An 18,624-nucleotide genomic window follows, 5' to 3' on the forward strand; every position below is an offset into this window, starting at 1 on the left:
AAGTCCTTTTCTGGGGTTACTTCCCTTCTTTTTTTAATGCCACTAGGGCCAGCTTCAGAGTCACTGGACTTCTTTCGCACAAGATATCTGTCCATAGTGGCCTGTACCTCTCGTTCCTTTATGACTTGCCTAAAGTGTTTCACAACATTGTCAGTGTAATAATCACCAGCACGGCTTGCAATAGCTGTGTGAGGGTGATTTTCATCCATGAAGGTTTGCACTTCAAGCCACTTAGCACAGATTTCCTTTATCTTTGTAGTAGGCAACTTCTTCAATTTCTCTCTCCCCTCCTCTGAACCAGTTTCCCCAGGTCTGGCCTCTTGCTCTTGAAGTTGATCTATCAGCTCATCAGTGGTTAGTTCTTCATTGTCCTCCTCCACCAACTCTTCCACATCCTCCCCACTAACCTCCAACCCCAAGGACTTTCCCAATGCCACAATGGATTCCTCAACTGGCACAGGATTCTCAGGGTTAGCCTCAAACCCTTCAAAATCCCTTTTGTCTACACATTCTGGCCACAGTTTCTTCCAAGCAGAGTTCAAGGTCCTCTTAGTCACTTCCTCCCAAGCCTTACCTATAAGGTTTACACAATTGAGGATATTAAAGTGATCTCTCCAAAACTCTCTTAGAGTCAGTTGAGTTTCTGAGGTCATTACAAAGCACCTTTCAAACAGAGCTTTTGTGTACAGTTTCTTGAAGTTGGAAATAACCTGCTGGTCCATGGACTGCAGGAGAGGCGTGGTATTAGGAGGCAAAAACTTCACCTTAATGAAGCTCATGTCCCCATAAAGTCGCTCTGCCACGTCTGTAGGATGACCAGGGGCATTGTCTAACACCAGGAGGCACTTAAGTTCTAATTTCTTTTCAGTTAGGTAATTTTTCACATTGGGGGCAAATGCATGGTGTAACCAGTTATAGAAAAATTCCCTAGTGACCCATGCCTTACTGTTTGCCCTCCACAGCACACACAAATTATCCTTGAGGACATTCTTTTGCCTGAACGCTCTGGGAGTTTCAGAGTGATACACTAATAAAGGCTTCACTTTGCAATCACCAGTAGCATTGGCACACATCAACAAAGTAAGCCTGTCTTTCATAGGCTTATGTCCTGGGAGTGCCTTTTCCTCCTGAGTAATGTAGGTCCTGCTTGGCATTTTCTTCCAGAACAGGCCTGTTTCATCACAATTAAACACTTGTTCAGGTTTCAGTCCTTCAGTTTCTATGTACTCCTTGAATTCCTGCACATATTTTTCAGCCGCTTTGTGGTCCGAACTGGCAGCCTCACCATGCCTTATCACACTATGGATGCCACTACGCTTCTTAAATCTCTCAAACCAACCTTTGCTGGCCTTAAATTCACTCACATCATCACTAGTTGCAGGCATTTTTTTAATTAAATCCTCATGCAACTTCCTAGCCTTTTCACATATGATCGCTTGAGAGATGCTATCTCCTGCTAGCTGTTTTTCATTTATCCACACCAATAAGAGTCTCTCAACATCTTCCATCACTTGCGATCTTTGTTTCGAAAACACAGTTGAACCTTTGGCAAGAACAGCTTCCTTGATTGTCTTTCTGGTGCCCACAATAGTAGCGATGGTTGATTGGGGTTTCTTGTACAGCTTGACTAGGTCGGCTATACGCACTCCACTTTCATACTTATCAATTATCTCTTTCTTCATTTCTATAGTAATTCTTACCCTTTGAGGTGTAGGGTTGGCACTAGAAGCTTTCTTGGGGCCCATGGTCACTTATTTTCCAGAAACAGCACCGAAAATACTGTAATAATACGAAATATTCCGAGTGTATGCTTGGATGTTACCGCGGAGGCTGGCTGGTAAACAATGGGACGGGCGGCACATGTGAGGCTGGCTGAGGGCACATTGGACGCGTCTCGGACGAAAATCGGTGAGCGGGTTTTTAATCGGTATGCGCGGCAAAAATTTTGCGATAAAAGTAATCGGTATGCGGAAAAATCGCTATGTGATGCCATCGTTATGCGGGGGTCCACTGTATATATATGTCAAACACGGTACCTCGTAAACGTATATATACGGCCGTGACAGTCAAAGGGTTAACCACTGTATTTCCTTGTACTTCAATGTATCATGTTCAAATTAATAAATAAATAAATAGGGGGAGTGGGTGGCCATTAATGGAAACTGTGGTGGATAGAGATGAGAATGCTTTGCTGTGATCATAACAATAATAGACAATTCATAAATAACAAACTTTGTCCATCGTTTCTTAATCAATTGACCCAGTGGACCTTATCCTGTACAGGAGGGCCCCACTTATACAGCAGGTTAGGTTCTGGGCTACTGCTGTAAAATAATAATTACTGTAAAGTGAATCATAGCTTTTTTTCACTTTCAAATGCATATAAAAGCCTAATAACATGTTTACACTATCATATTTTAACACTTTGAGGGTCCGTCCCGTAGATCTACGGCTTTACGTTCAGGGTCCAAACCGTAGATCTACGTCATGAGCTGAGCTCACTCTGATAAACTGTGAGTGGTACATTTGGGCCTAGATATGAGAGAATACATCTATGTGGTATGTGTGCACCACATAAAACAGATCCTGCAGCACGCTGTGTATAATGAGAGAAAAAAACTGAAATCATGATTTTTCGATTAAAACAGCGACTTTGCAGTGTTTTTTCGTATGTTTTTTATAGTTCTATTTGTGATTTCTTGGTCTCATTTGATAGAATGGAAGACATATTACAGAAATAGAGATGATTTTGATTGGTTTTCGCACTGGAAATGGCTTGAAACTAAGCTCAAAGTAGCAGAAATGTTAAATTTTTGCCGATATTCAAGAGTAAACAAACGACCTCACACGTCTAATACACGCCAGCTGGTGGGTCTAATATGCATTCATAAATATGGTGATGATATTTATACAATTATTACAGTATTGCATAACAGTAAATCTTCTATTTTTTGGTGTGAATAAAAATTCAATATGTGAATAAAAAATCAAAACAGAATTTATTTGTAAAGCCTCAAAACGTAACTAATGAACAGAGAAAATGTTAGTTTAGTTCCAGGAATACCTACGTTGTTTATTCTGGACCCTATTTTGAAATTGGAATATTTTGAACTTTGTGTTAAATTGGCCAAATTAACAATTTCCGATCACTTTAATTTGTAGTTGAAACAGTTGACTTGGCGATTTCTTGTGCTCAATCGATAGAATAGAAGTAATACTAGTGACATAGCTAAGAATTTGGTTGACTGGAATAATGTAATTGGCCTAAATTGGGAGTCAAAGTCGGCAAAATCGCCAATTCGTAAATATCGCTGACACATCAAAATCTGCGAGAGCATAATTTCGTCAATTTTCCATCAAATTTCGAACTTTTTATTTTATTACCTTCACAAAAAGATTCTCTACCATTTCATAAGAAAAAATAAATTTTTTTTTTTTTTTTTAAATTCTTGGACACTGGGGCACCACTTCAGATTTGGGCCTTGGACCCTGAAGGGGTTAAGTAATAGAGCTAGGCCTAAAAATTGCATACACAGTATACACACATTACTTACCTTAAAATAATAAAATATTTTCATTCTTAGTTTATAGTGAGTGATGAATATATTTATTGTAGGAAGTCTGACCAAAAATGGGTATAACCGAAAACTGCTGTATTAGTGAAACACTGTAAAGCACAGCACTGTAAAGTGGGTACCGCCTGTATTTCCAAAGTCCGTTCAATTGAAGGCTTACTATTTCAATTGCTTTTTAATGTCTACTACAATCTCATAACCAATATTGTAGGAATAAGAACTACTTTGTTAAAAGAAACACTAGAAAAGAAAGATAAATACTGTACGTGTATACTGAATGTAAATACGTACTGTACAAATATCTAAAATATACCTGCCATCTAATAAGTGTCTGAGGCACAATGGAAACACACTTCAATAACATAATCTAAATAAACTGCATTAAAGCTATAAGCCATTTTCAAGCTTGTTAACCTGTATACATCTGACTCAAATGGATAATCAGCTCATATAAAATAAAGTTAATGTGTAGCTACATTATTATGTTTAAAACATCTACAAACTACAACATCACTTAAAAAAAAACATTACTTACTTCTTTTTTTGTAGTAGTTTCAGCCTTTTTCAAAAGGGTGAAACCCCTTATTTTTCTGCATTTCATACCTATCCCTTGCTTTTCTGCTTTCACTTGCTTTTTCTTCATTTTTTTCTCTTTCATTTTTCTAGCTGGAGATTTTTCACTGAAATTTGATACATCTAATTCACTTTTTAAAATTTTTGAGTCTGTTGATTTTTCCACTTGCAGTGCTTCATTCTCCCTTCGATTTTCTGAATGTACAGCCTCTCTACTCTCATCACTATTCACACCCAATTTACTAACTTCACCTTCAATGTGACTCTCAATATCTTCTGGCTCTTGTTTAGTCTTCTTTCTTTTTTTCTTATTCACAAGGTCACACATATCTTCAATCTCAAGTTTTTTTGTGCTGCTGTCTTTGTCTGAAGTGAATTCCTCAACACTTTCATTAATTCTTCTCTTTTTCTTTTTTTTGGGTGATTCACTTTCATTTTCCAACATTTTTTGAGCTTCCTGTACACTAATGCCTCTGTCTACCTGATCTTCCTCATTCACAAGTTCACACGTGTCTTCAATCTCGAGTTTATTTGTATTGCTATCTTTGCCTAAAGTGAATTCCTCTGCACTTTCATTGTTCTTTCTCTTTTTCTTTTTTTTGGGTGATTTGCTAATACTTTCATTTTCCAACATTTTTTGTGCTTCCTGTACACTAATGCTCCTGTCTACCTGATCTTCCTCATTTATGACATCACATATTTCATTTTTCTTTTTTATATCTTCTTGAGTGTGTTCGCTGCTCAAACAATTTACTTTCTCAATCTGGCCATTTTCACCCACCTCATTGACTCTCTTTTTCCTTTTTTTCTTTCTCACCAAATCCTCATCCACTCCCTGCTCAGTATCATTAATTGTGTCATGGTAATTTGTGTGTTCTATTTCCTTACTATCATCATCTTTCACTTTTCTGGACTTTTTTTTCTTCTTTGGGCTCTCACTCACCATGTTGTTAGTAGGGTTTTCATCATTAACAAACGTACTTATATCATTTTCAAATATTTTATCCTCTTCACCTATATTTTTATTTTCTTTACTTCTTTTATGTTTTTTCCTTTTGCTGTGTTCCTCACTAGATATTTCTTCACAGGCAGAAACCACCTCATTCTTACTTGTAATGTCTGGCTTGACACTAGATTCAGCTTGATCTTCTTCCTCTCTAAAGCTCTTAGTGGAAACATGCTCTTTAATTGACTTATATGAAGTCACCTTATCTTTCTCCAGTGATTCATTATTTGTCCCCTCTCTTTGTGCCTCACTCTGGAGCTTATTAGCTAAAGGTGATTTTCCAGCTTTTATTGCCCTTGCTCGTGCATTGAGACGAGCTAATATGATAGAAGCTTGACTAGTACTGTCTGGTGAGCCAAGTACTCCTCTGTTTCCTACACTCCCTGGGCCCCAGTAACGGCCTGGTGTGCTGCCACTGTCCCATGCCATCTGAATATTTACAGATGATTCAAAACTGAAAATGTAATAAAATGTTTACTTACAAAATTTCACACAAATCAGAAGCTTCAGGATTTCATCAAATATATTATGATGCAAATGCCAACAGTCTTTTTAACAAAACCTGAGATAAATGTGAATACTCAAATACTTAATAGGATACACAGAGAATCTGTTTGAAAGAAGAAAGTAGAAACAAGAACTTCAGATGGGAGTTAAACATACAAATGAGTCCAGAATGTTAAAAACTACTGTACTTCTGCAGTCTGAGGGTGGTTAGTAAGTGAAACTATCTAGAAGAGGAAGTGGTGGAAGCAGAGTCTATGCACAGTTTTAAGAATAGATAAGATAGGGCCCAGGAATAATGTGACCATTCACAAGTGGTTGAGAAGTGTGCAAGGCAAGTACAGATGATGAGCAAGACACATGTGCAACAGCTGGGTAGCTTTATTGTTGATGTGTCTGTGTCCGAGAGGTATGCTGATAATGGTATAAAATACTGACTAGTTGATGAGTAAGACAGTTGAGTATCAACAATAAAGATACCCAACTGTTGCACATGTGTCTTATCAACTTGTCAGTATTTTATATAATTTTCAAGATGTAAATGCAGTGTGCAATAAGATCACAGTAAACAGGTGATATCACAATATGCAAAACAACCACTGTGAAAGAACAGTGAAATTCCAAGCGCTTTCGTGACTTCTCACATTATCAAGGAACTATAAAAAACCAATACATCAAATGAAAGCATATAAAGGGTCAAGACTACACCTCACCATCACATCCCACAACAAAGCAACACCCGACGTGTGACGACACCCGACTCTGTGAAGCCCACCTAATACTCTTCCCAAGGATTGAGATTTATTACTTGTTTAATGCATCATTGAATTCTTCCCAAATTTTATTAATTATAATGCAGTATATATACAAGGTACAGTACATATAAATAGTAGAGTACTGCTTCCTTATACAAGGATGATGATCACAACTGAAGTGGTAGGTCAAGTGTGCTTGTGGGATAAAGTCGATTACTTTGCAGAGCCATCCTACAAAGCAGCACAACAACAGATTTAAATTTTCTCCAATTATTAATCATTAGAAAAGAAAATTAACTGATTTATTACAACAGAACTTATACAGGTATCATCCGACTTACTACCGAGTTCGGTTCTGACAAACCGGTCGTAAGTCGAACCTTACTACAGGTCCTCCATTACAAATCCGGCATCATTGGGACCTGTAGTGTGCCGGATTACTGAGTTTGCCGAATTACAGAGTGGTTAGGTTAGAATACACTTAATAAAATTAACCAACTTGACTTACACAGTTCATTGAACATTGGCAAAAATCAAACATTTCTGCTACTTTGAGCTCAATTTCAAGGTACTTTTCATTATGAAAGCAATCAAAATCATGTCTATTTCTGTAATATATTTTCCATTCTATCAAATGAGTCCAAAAAATGAGAATACAACCATAAAAACCATACGAAAATATACGTACTGCAAAGAGGCGGCTAATGGCCGAGAAGTGAACTCCCTTATTTATTGTCCGTCTTTTTTATTTTTGTTGTACGTTAAGAAGCATCTTTCCATAATACATTGCCCAAGTTTCAATGAGATAGCCCAACAAACAACCGAGAAAAAAAAATATTTACCAAAAATCATATATGGCAAGCCCAAGCCAAGTACTGGAAATAAGTCACCTTGTCTGACTTTTCTGGGTTATCCCAGGTTCTCTATACAGTGGACCCCCGGTTAACGATTTTAATCCGTGCAAGAGGGGTAATTGTTATATGCAGCAATGACTGATGAGACACTGTGTCCTGGGAGTGCCTTTTCCTCCTGAGTACTGTAGGTCCTGTTTGGCATTTTCTTCCAGAACAGGCCTTATCACACTGTGTATGCCACTACGATTCTTAAATCTCTCAAACCAACCTTTGCTGGCTTTAAATTCACCAATATGAGCACTAGTTCCAGGCATTTTTCCCTGTTCACCTGGGTGTTAGTCGACTTGTGTGGGTTGCATCCTGGGAGATAAGATTAAGGACCCCAATGGAAATAAGTTAGACAGTCTTCGATGACACTGACTTTTTTGGGTTATCCTGGGTGGCAAATCCTCTGGGGTTAATTGTTTCTTGGTATTCTCAATAAGCCACACCAACAACGGTGCTACAGCAGCAGCAGCAGCTGACAGTGCAGCAGCAGCAGCAGCTGACAGTGCAGCAGCAGCAGCAGCTGTACCACCAATAGTAGCGATGGTTGATTGGGGTTTATTATACAACCTGGCCAGCTCGGAGACATGCACTCCACTTTCATACTTATCAATGATCTTTTTCTTCATCTCTATTGTAATTCTCACCCTTATTGCTGTAGGGTTGGCACTAGAAGCTTTCTTGGGGCCCATGGTCACTTATTTTCCAGAAAAAGCACCGAAAACACTGTAATAATACGAAATATTCCGATTGTATGCTTGGATGTTACCACGGAGGCTGGCTGGTAAACAATGCCACCGGCGGAACATGTGAGCGCGTCTCGGAAGAAAATCGGTAAGCGGGTTTTTACATACATGTACACTGCTATGTAAGATTATCTATGTAACTGTATTTGTGTATACCTGAATAAACTTATTTACTTCTAGTCTGTCAACTGAGTACAAGAAACCGCCCATTCACTTAGTTCAACTACCCAATAAAGTGGTCAGAAATTGGCAATTTGGCCGATTTCGCACAAATTTCAACAGATGCCAATTTCAAAATAGGGTCCAGAATAAACAATGCAGACATTCCTGGCACTAAAATAACATTTTCTCTGTTCATTATTCATGGCTACAGGCCCCTTTTATATTACTCTTGCTTACCATTTGGAATTTTTATTCACAAAAAAGAAATAGAAGATTTACTGTTTTGCAGACTACTGCATTATTGTAATAATTGTATAAATAATGTCAATCCATTCTTGACTCCGTACTGGAATTTAGACTGGCAGGTGGACAGGTATTAGACGGTGACGTCATTTGTTTACTCTTGAGCTTCGCTAAAGAATAGAACATTTTTGCTACTGTGAGCGCAATTTCAAGGTACAGGTCTCCCTAAACATTCGCGAGGGTTAGGGGATCAAGAGCCTCGCGAATGTTGAAAAACCGTGAATGTTTGGTGCTCCAATATATTGTAAGGAAATATATTACAATACTGCTTCCTTAACTTGTTGAACCATGAATAATCATAAAATACATGAAAACGTCGTAAATTGTACTAAATATATACATGTTATGCTTTAATAACGTATGTTATTTAATAACACGTATGTTAATAACATGCCTCCACCAATGCCTCCACCACTGAGAGTCCCTACTACCCTCCCTCCGACCCCCACAACTGGCAGCCAGCCCTCCCACCACTCAGTGTGGTGAGTGTTTTGTTTCTTCATTATTTGCTATTAAACTACAAAATAAATAATGTAAACCCATTCATGACTGCATATTGGAATGGCTATTCGGACAGGTATTAGACGGTGACATGATGTGTTTACTCTTGAACACAGCAAAGAATCGAACATTTCTGCTATTGCTAATAATAACAATAGTAATAATAATAATAATAATAAATACGATATAATTGAAGAAGGAAATTGTACAAAAATACGAGGGAGTGGTTGACACATCGTCAGTGTGACTTTGTTTATGCTGGAGTGAACATTAGTCTCCCTGCTCTTCCAAACATTTCACAATAATTCAGCGGTTGAGGCAGTGGTATTTAATAACATATATGTTATAAATAATAATAGTACATGTTATTATTAATAACATGTATTATTATTAACATGTATGTATTTAATAACATATATGTTATAAATAATAATAGTACATATTATTAATAACATGTATTATTATTAACATGTATGTTATTAAATACCATTGCCTCAATCACTGCCTCTACCGCTCCAGTCACACTCAGTCTACAAGCACCAAACACAATGAATTATTGTGAAATGTTTGGAAGAGCAGGGAGACTAATGTTCACTCCAGCATAAACAAAGTCACACTGACGATGTGTCAACCACTCCCTCGTATTTTTGTACAATTTCCTTCTTCAATTATATCATATTTATTATTATTATTATTATTATTATTATTATTATTATTACTATTGTTATTATTAGCTGTAGCAGAAATGTTTAATTCTTTGCAGTGTTCAAGAGTAAACACATGATGTCACCGTCTAATACCTGTCTGAATAGCCATTCCAATATGCAGTCATGAATGGGTTTACATTATTTATACTGTAGTTTAATAGCAAATAATGAACAAACAAAACACTCACCACACTGAGTGGTGGGAGGGCTGGCTGCCAGTTGCGGGGGTCGGAGGGAGGGTAGTAGGGACTCGCAGGTGGCGGGAAACTTAAATATGATTTGGCGGCTGGGAATTTGGTGGCTGGGAATTTGGCGGTTGGGAATTCGTGAATGTGTGAAGCCCGTGAAAGTTGAAAACGTGAATGTTGAGGGAGACCTGTACTTTTAGTCATAAAAGCAATCAAAATCATATCTATTTCTGTAATATATCTTTCATTCTATCAGATGAGACCAAAAAAATGAGAATATAACCATAACAACCATACAAAAATATACCGCTAAGCGGCCGCTAATGGCTGAGAAGTGAACTCCGCTATTTATGGTCTGATTTCTTTCATTTTTGGTGTACGTGAAGAAGTATCTTTCCATCATACATTGCCCAAGTTTGAATAAGATAACCCAACAAACTGAGAAAATAATAATAATATAATAATAATAATAATAATAATAATAATAATAATAATAATAATAATAATAATAATAATAATAATAATATCTTTATTTACTACACGTACATGTACAAGGTACAGTGGAACCTCAAATATCGAACTTAATCCGTTCCAGGAGTTAGTTCTAAATTCGAAAAGTCTGAAAAGCGAAGCAATATTTCCCATAAGAAATAATGGAAATACAATTAATCCGTTCCAGAAACCCAAAAATATTCACAAAAAAAAAAATACATTTTATAGAGATTAATTATAGTTTTACATACACACAACAAATATAGTGTTCAATTATGTATTAATAAATTTAAATAAATATATAAAATAACATTTTACTTACCTTTATTGAAGATTGGAAATGGCATCTGGAAGATAGGGAGGAGGAGAGAGGGAGTTAGAGTTAGTGTTTGGAAGGAGAATCCCCCTCCATGAGGACTTTAGGTATCAAAACCCTTTCTGCAGTTACTTCTTTTCTCTGTCTTTTAATGCCACTAGGACCAGCTTGAGTCACTGGACCCCTGTCTCACATAATAACTGTCCACAGTCCTCTGTTTCTGGTGCCTCTTTAAGATTTCCCTAAAATGGGACATGGTTCTTTCACTGAACTTGTTGCAAAGATGGCTTGTTTCAGCTTGCTCAGGGTGGTACTTCTCCACAAACATTTGGACATCATTCCACTTCTGTATTATTTCCTTCTTCACATCTATGGTGTTTTTCACTTTCTTTACCACAGGGGTACCACTAGCAAGTTTCATTGCTCCCATTGTAGCTTATTTCAGAGTCCCACAGGCACTAAACACAATGAAATAATCGTAAAATGTTTGAATGAGAGTGCAGGTTAGTGTTCACTCAAGCATCAACAAAACCAGACTGGGTCATGGTGCCTGCATGGGGATGCCCACAGAGTAGGTTGCCGGACAGGTCCAATACCCGGCGGTTCGAAAATAGGAGCGAGTTCAATAATAGGGACAAAGTTGGTTCAAAAAAAGGGTTCTATTTTCAAAGAGTTCGATAAGCGATACGTTCAATTTGAGGTTCCACTGTATACAGGCCTAGCTGACATCGGTGACATACTACTGTATAGAAAGGCACTTGTTATGCTGAGTATTTCAAGAAAATTAGGTCAGTGTCCCAGGATAACACCCACACTAGTCGACTAACACCCAGGCACCCATTTACTGATGGGTAAACATAGACAACAGGTGTAAAGAAACACGCCTAATGTTTCTACCCTGGCTGGGAATCGAATATTTACCAAAAATCATATATGGTTAACCCAAGCCAGGTACTAAAAATAAGCCACGGTGACTCTTTTGGGGTTATCCTAGGTTCTCTACACATATGCTGCTATGTGTGATAATCTATCGAGAGAAAATAACTTTTTTGTTTCATGTTTATGGTGGAGTACGAGTGTATATCATAGTTAGCCCTGTGCTATACTCTGTTTTCTCTAATATAAGCCCCCAAGACAAGGATAGGAGAATGGTATTTGTTTACCATATCCTTTTCATAACTCTGTCGAACTGCTCGGTGTTATGCCAAATATTATTCATTCTGGAGTATTTAACATGTTTTATGTTATTTATATTGTTTCTTATGTCATATCAGATCAATTGTGATAGGCAAATAAGCTGTAGTGTTGATATTAGCGTAATAATAAAGTATATTCTCCTGCTTCATGAGACTGAGCTCATCGCAACCGACAGTGGCTTCAAAGCCACCTTATCTTTAATGGATAATGTACTGTGTAGGTGCTTTACATAATGAGAAGCATTTCTTTTATTCATTGGAACCATGGCTAGGGCTAAAAGTAAGCAGGTTAAAACAATAAATGGAGAAAAACAAATTGGAATGACTTATGCAGCAAGTAGTGCCACCAAACAGTACCAGCAGGTTGGTGTGGCGACCCTGGAAATTTGAAATTATGCTAGCCAAAATTAGTGCTGAATAACTGAAGGAACTGAATAACTGATTGCCGGATTTGTGATGGCGGACCTGTACTGAATATCAACATCACATTTTTGTAATGATTTTATTTTATTGTTTTATTTTGGTATTTAATTTTTTACTTTACTTTTTATGCTGTTAGTACGTATTTTATACTGTAAGGTTTAGGATAAATACTGTGTACAACACAAACAGTTGTTTATTTCCCAGAAATTTGGCATAGAAAACACGGTCGTAAGTCGAATGGTCGTATGTCGAGCAGGTCATAAGTCGGATGGTAAGTGTACGTATTATAAAATCCCGTATACAAAAAAGAAAGTAAATCTAGATATGACTTGATCACATTAGGGTGACAGAGTGATATCTGTGATCTTATCATAGCATAAACATTTTTAACAAATAATCCTAGAACATATGATCTGTTCCTTCTTATCTCTCTCGCCAGTGCTGGGCACTCCCTCCTGTATCATATACTGCACATAATGCTCACACAACTAAATAGAATACCTACAACTTCCCGCACTAACATGCACTTAATAAAGATCACCTGATAATTGCTAGTGACTTCAACACAGACCTATGATAAATAAATAAATAACCCGCAAGTATCAAGTTTCCTGGACAGCATTCATGCCTCAACCCACTAGAATCACTGGAAACATCTGCTTCTCTTCTTGATCATATATGAGCAATTATAACAGCACCCCAAAGTACAGGAATAATCACAGACAGGACAATGGACTACTACCCTACTTTTCTAATAACTACTGTATTTTACGGTTTATTAGATACATTTTTTCCATGAAATGTCTCCAAAGACCACCTTGAATCCTATAAACTGAAGGTCAGTGACAGGAGCAATGGGGTGTGGGGTGGCCTGTAGCTCTCCCAGTTACGCCCGATGCCGAGCCACAAACTCAAACAAGTCCAGTGTTTCAAAATTACAGTAAATTAATAACATTCTGAGACAAGGTATTTATGAAATATGGATACTGTACTGGGATATTGATAGAAAACGAAATTCCTCCTTAAGTAACACCTTCCTTTCTTATTTCTTACACTACTAAAGTCACAAAGCAGTGTCATTTATGGTAGGCACTTTAAAATAATGCTACCATATACTATGGTATCGTCAGCACATGCTGGGTGTTTTCAGCCACCAGTGACTGTTTCACCAGTTCAAATTGAGAGATCATCAGGGTAAGGTAGTCCTGTACCATGTGTTTATAACTGGCAGTGAAATATTTTGATAATCTAGAATCAATGAGCAATGAATGGTAATAAGATTATCTTCACCATACTGAGGTGCCATAAACTTTTACGTTTTCAGATACAGTACCCATTTTTTGTATGATGGCTGTGAAGGAGACATGCATACACCATACATTTTAAATTAATGGTAGTTGATTATGCCAAAATACATGGCAACAGACCTGCAGAGAAGGAGTTTGGGCTGCCACCTACTGAGAAGATGATAAGAGCGTGGCATCAACAAGAAGACAGACTGAGGTTTCAGTGGAGTAAATATTACTTGGTATTAGGCACTCTTAACTTTTTTTCTGATTATTACCTTCTATATTGGGATGCATCTAATGCATCAATGCCATTTTATTTGAAAACATTTCAGTCATGGGGCCTTGATCTCACCCTGTGTAATGTGAAATTTTAGTTTCTCTTCCTTCACATATTGCATGAATACACAAATAACCCGCACATAAAAGAGAGAAGCTTACGACGACGTTTCGGTCCGACTTGGACCATTTACAAAAGTCACACTAACCAGAAGTGGAGCAGGACGGCTATATATAGGCAGGAAGAGGTGGTGGTAGTAGTACTAGTAGTAGTAGTAGTACAAGAATGGTATATAATACCGACAAGATGAAATTAAGGCACATGCGCAACACCCGGGCATCTCTATCGTAGACGCTTCGCCATCCAGCCAGCCACTGGATGGCAAAACGTCCACAACAAAGACACCCAGACGCCGCACATGTGTCCCAATTTCATGTAGTAGTAGTAGTAGTAGAAGAAGAGGTAGTAGTAGTTGTAGTGGCAGAACTGGGGAATAAGGAGGACGAGCCAGTCAAATACAAAGGAAGGGGAGCACTGCAAGGGAGCTAGGTGCCCACAGAGGGAGAGCAAGCGCACAGAGGTGTGTGAAAGGGGAAGTGGTGAAATAAATGAAGAAGGAACAGAAACACGAGACAGAAGAGAGAAAGACAACCCAGAGGAGAAAAAGGAAAGAGGAAAGGGGAAGAGGGAGAAGAAGAAAAAGAAAAAGAAAAAATGAAGAGTCAGGTTAAGTCACGGGTGTTCTGAACGTTGCATGAATAGCCTGACTATGACAGTACTAGGGGGTGAGCCTATGGCTAAGCCACAAGCTGTATAGGCTGTCATGGCCGGGATATATATATATATATATATATATATATATATATATATATATATATATATATATATATATATATATATATATATATATATATATACATATATACATATATACATATATACATATATATATATATATATATATATATATATATATATATATATATATACAGGGAACATCTGGAAGAGAATGAAAATTCTCCTGCCACAAAGTGTGACATGACCCCAAAACTTCAACAACCAGAATCTCCTCGACATAATCATTGGAATTTTCTTTCAAGTTTATTACTGAAAAAGAAACTAATGGACAGACAATCTTATTTAGATACACTGATTCAAAAAGATGGTGATAAACTTGGTTTCAAAGTCTACCACAAACCAATAAATAAAAACTACCTTTTACCAATAGACCCCTGTCTGTCTTCGAGAGAGAACTGGACAGGCACCTACAGTCAGTACCTGATCAGCTGGGCTGTGGTTCGTACGTTGGACTACGTGCAGCCAACAGTAACAGCCTAGTTGATTAGGCCCTGATCCACCACAAGGCCTGGTCATGGATCTGGCTGCGGGGGCATCGACCCTCAGAACACCCCTCCAGGAATAAGTTAGTATTCACATCACAACAAAAGAACCAAGCATAAGATCAGCACACACTCTCCTCCACTCTCACATAATATAATTACATATCAATTAAGTTTTCACTGAATTTCACATTTTCTCATCAACTGTAAGTCAATATACAGCACTACACAACAGTTCAGACACTGCACCCTGAAGATACATTATACTTCTCATCAATAAAACCAGCAACAACCTTTCTAAATTAAACAGCAAACCCACCAACATTTAATCTAAAACCACAAGACATTTACTCTTAATGAACATCAACGACCCCAATGGAAATAAGTCACTTTGTCACTCTTTTTGGGGTTACCCTGGGTAATTTACACATATGATGAACTATGTATGATAATTGTACTTATGTGTACCTGTACCTAAACATACTTACCTAATAACTACAAATATTTAACGCAGTTCACTCTAATAAGCAAGTGAAATCTTCAGTAAACGTGGTCCTCCTGGCGTTGATGGCATCCTGCAGGGCCACCACATCTGACGCTTTATCACCACTACTAAGAATGTTGGTAGAATTACCGACAATGTTAGGGAAAAAGAGCACAATTGCAACTAGTCTGACATTTTATAATAATAATAATATCTTTATTTACTACAAGTACATGTACAAGGTATACAAGCCTAGCTGACATACTACTATATAGAAATGCTGAGCATTTCCCGCAAATTAGGTCAGTGTTCCAGGATGCGACCCACTAACTCCCCGGGACCCGTTTTACTGATAGGGAACATACACAACCACTGTAAGGAAACACGCCCAATGTTTCTACGCTTGCCGGGAACCGAACCCGGACACTCGCCGTGTGAAGCGAGAGCTTTAGCACTAGGCCACCAGAGCCCCTTGTGGCAATGTTTCGCTCTCTTCGCTCCTGGAGTGCGAAACGTTGCCACAATAGAATGTCACATTAGTTGCAAATGTGTCCTTTTACCTAACAGAAAAAAATTGCCCGAACTTAAGCGGGAATGAGAAAAGAAACAGTTTCATTTCTTATTCCCTCGTTAAAGGAAACGTTTCACCACGAGTGGCTTCTTCAGTCTTATTAGGAATTAGTCTAATTCTTCATCTTATCGGTACTGCATACCATTGATGTACAACTTAGCAGATAAAGGCACATATACCTAATTCTTCATCAAGGACCCCAATGGAAATAAGTCACTGTCTGACTTTTTTGGGTTATCCCAGGTTCACTACACATACGCTGCTATGTATGATAATCTATGTAACTGTATTTGTTGTGCAAGAAAGGTATAAAATACCGACAATATGAAAGTTAAGACACATGTGCAACATCTGGATATCTTTATTGTAGTAGACGTTTCGCCATCCAGTGGCTTTATCAATACAGATTCTAGGACATAATAGGAAGACAGTAGAACTATATACAAAAGATGAGGTAATCAGTCCCTCGGCCTTGGAGTTAGTGTTCACAGCATCGTGGTGGAGGAGAGTCTGGAGCAAAGGCAAGAAGACTGGCGCTTTTTATAGGCGTCAGTGAATGGGACGGTCGGCAGACGAGGGCAGTCACTGGTAGGCGGGATTCCCCAGTGGAAGTAGGTCCTTCCCAAAGAGATGGGTTAGTTGCAGCAGCCGTGAAGAAGGTCTTGTAGATGTCCTCTGAACCAAGATTCCATGATGTTGCAGTGTCTGACAAGTTGTGCAAGAAAGGTATAAAATACCGACAATATGAAAGTTAAGACACATGTGCAACATCTGGATATCTTTATTGTAGTAGACGTTTCGCCATCCAGTGGCTTTATCAATACAGATTCTAGGACATAATAGGAAGACAGTAGAACTATATACAAAAGATGAGGTAATCAGTCCCTCGGCCTTGGAGTTAGTGTTCACAGCATCGTGGTGGAGGAGAGTCTGGAGCAAAGGCAAGAAGACTGGCGCTTTTTATAGGCGTCAGTGAATGGGACGGTCGGCAGACGAGGGCAGTCACTGGTAGGCGGGATTCCCCAGTGGAAGTAGGTCCTTCCCAAAGAGATGGGTTAGTTGCAGCAGCCGTGAAGAAGGTCTTGTAGATGTCCTCTGAACCAAGATTCCATGATGTTGCAGTGTCTGACAAGTTGTGCAAGAAAGGTATAAAATACCGACAATATGAAAGTTAAGACACATGTGCAACATCTGGATATCTTTATTGTAGTAGACGTTTCGCCATCCAGTGGCTTTATCAATACAGATTCTAGGACATAATAGGAAGACAGTAGAACTATATACAAAAGATGAGGTAATCAGTCCCTCGGCCTTGGAGTTAGTGTTCACAGCATCGTGGTGGAGGAGAGTCTGGAGCAAAGGCAAGAAGACTGGCGCTTTTTATAGGCGTCAGTGAATGGGACGGTCGGCAGACGAGGGCAGTCACTGGTAGGCGGGATTCCCCAGTGGAAGTAGGTCCTTCCCAAAGAGATGGGTTAGTTGCAGCAGCCGTGAAGAAGGTCTTGTAGATGTCCTCTGAACCAAGATTCCATGATGTTGCAGTGTCTGACAAGTTGTGCAAGAAAGGTATAAAATACCGACAATATGAAAGTTAAGACACATGTGCAACATCTGGATATCTTTATTGTAGTAGACGTTTCGCCATCCAGTGGCTTTATCAATACAGATTCTAGGACATAATAGGAAGACAGTAGAACTATATACAAAAGATGAGGTAATCAGTCCCTCGGCCTTGGAGTTAGTGTTCACAGCATCGTGGTGGAGGAGAGTCTGGAGCAAAGGCAAGAAGACTGGCGCTTTTTATAGGCGTCAGTGAATGGGACGGTCGGCAGACGAGGGCAGTCACTGGTAGGCGGGATTCCCCAGTGGAAGTAGGTCCTTCCCAAAGAGATGGGTTAGTTGCAGCAGCCGTGAAGAAGGTCTTGTAGATGTCCTCTGAACCAAGATTCCATGATGTTGCAGTGTCTGACAAGTTGTGCAAGAAAGGTATAAAATACCGACAATATGAAAGTTAAGACACATGTGCAACATCTGGATATCTTTATTGTAGTAGACGTTTCGCCATCCAGTGGCTTTATCAATACAGATTCTAGGACATAATAGGAAGACAGTAGAACTATATACAAAAGATGAGGTAATCAGTCCCTCGGCCTTGGAGTTAGTGTTCACAGCATCGTGGTGGAGGAGAGTCTGGAGCAAAGGCAAGAAGACTGGCGCTTTTTATAGGCGTCAGTGAATGGGACGGTCGGCAGACGAGGGCAGTCACTGGTAGGCGGGATTCCCCAGTGGAAGTAGGTCCTTCCCAAAGAGATGGGTT

General features: G+C 38.7%; 1 protein-coding gene across 1 annotated transcript in view; it reads right to left on the reverse strand.

Annotated features, from left to right (window-relative positions):
* The window catches only part of Dbp73D (putative ATP-dependent RNA helicase Dbp73D), a 54,619-nt gene extending 38,762 nt beyond the window's left edge, over nt 1-15,857 (reverse strand). Inside the window, exons 1-2 of the mRNA XM_053790747.2 lie at nt 15,741-15,857; nt 4,111-5,608 (exon numbers count right to left, since the gene is read on the reverse strand). Coding sequence (XP_053646722.1) covers nt 4,111-5,583 — 1,473 coding nt within the window. The 5' untranslated portion in view covers nt 5,584-5,608; nt 15,741-15,857. The remainder of the gene's footprint in view (nt 1-4,110; nt 5,609-15,740) is intronic.
* Between the last annotated feature and the right edge of the window lie 2,767 nt (nt 15,858-18,624).

Source organism: Cherax quadricarinatus, chromosome 88, assembly GCF_038502225.1.
Source record: "Cherax quadricarinatus isolate ZL_2023a chromosome 88, ASM3850222v1, whole genome shotgun sequence".
In the NCBI taxonomy this organism is placed as follows: Eukaryota; Metazoa; Arthropoda; class Malacostraca; order Decapoda; family Parastacidae; genus Cherax; species Cherax quadricarinatus.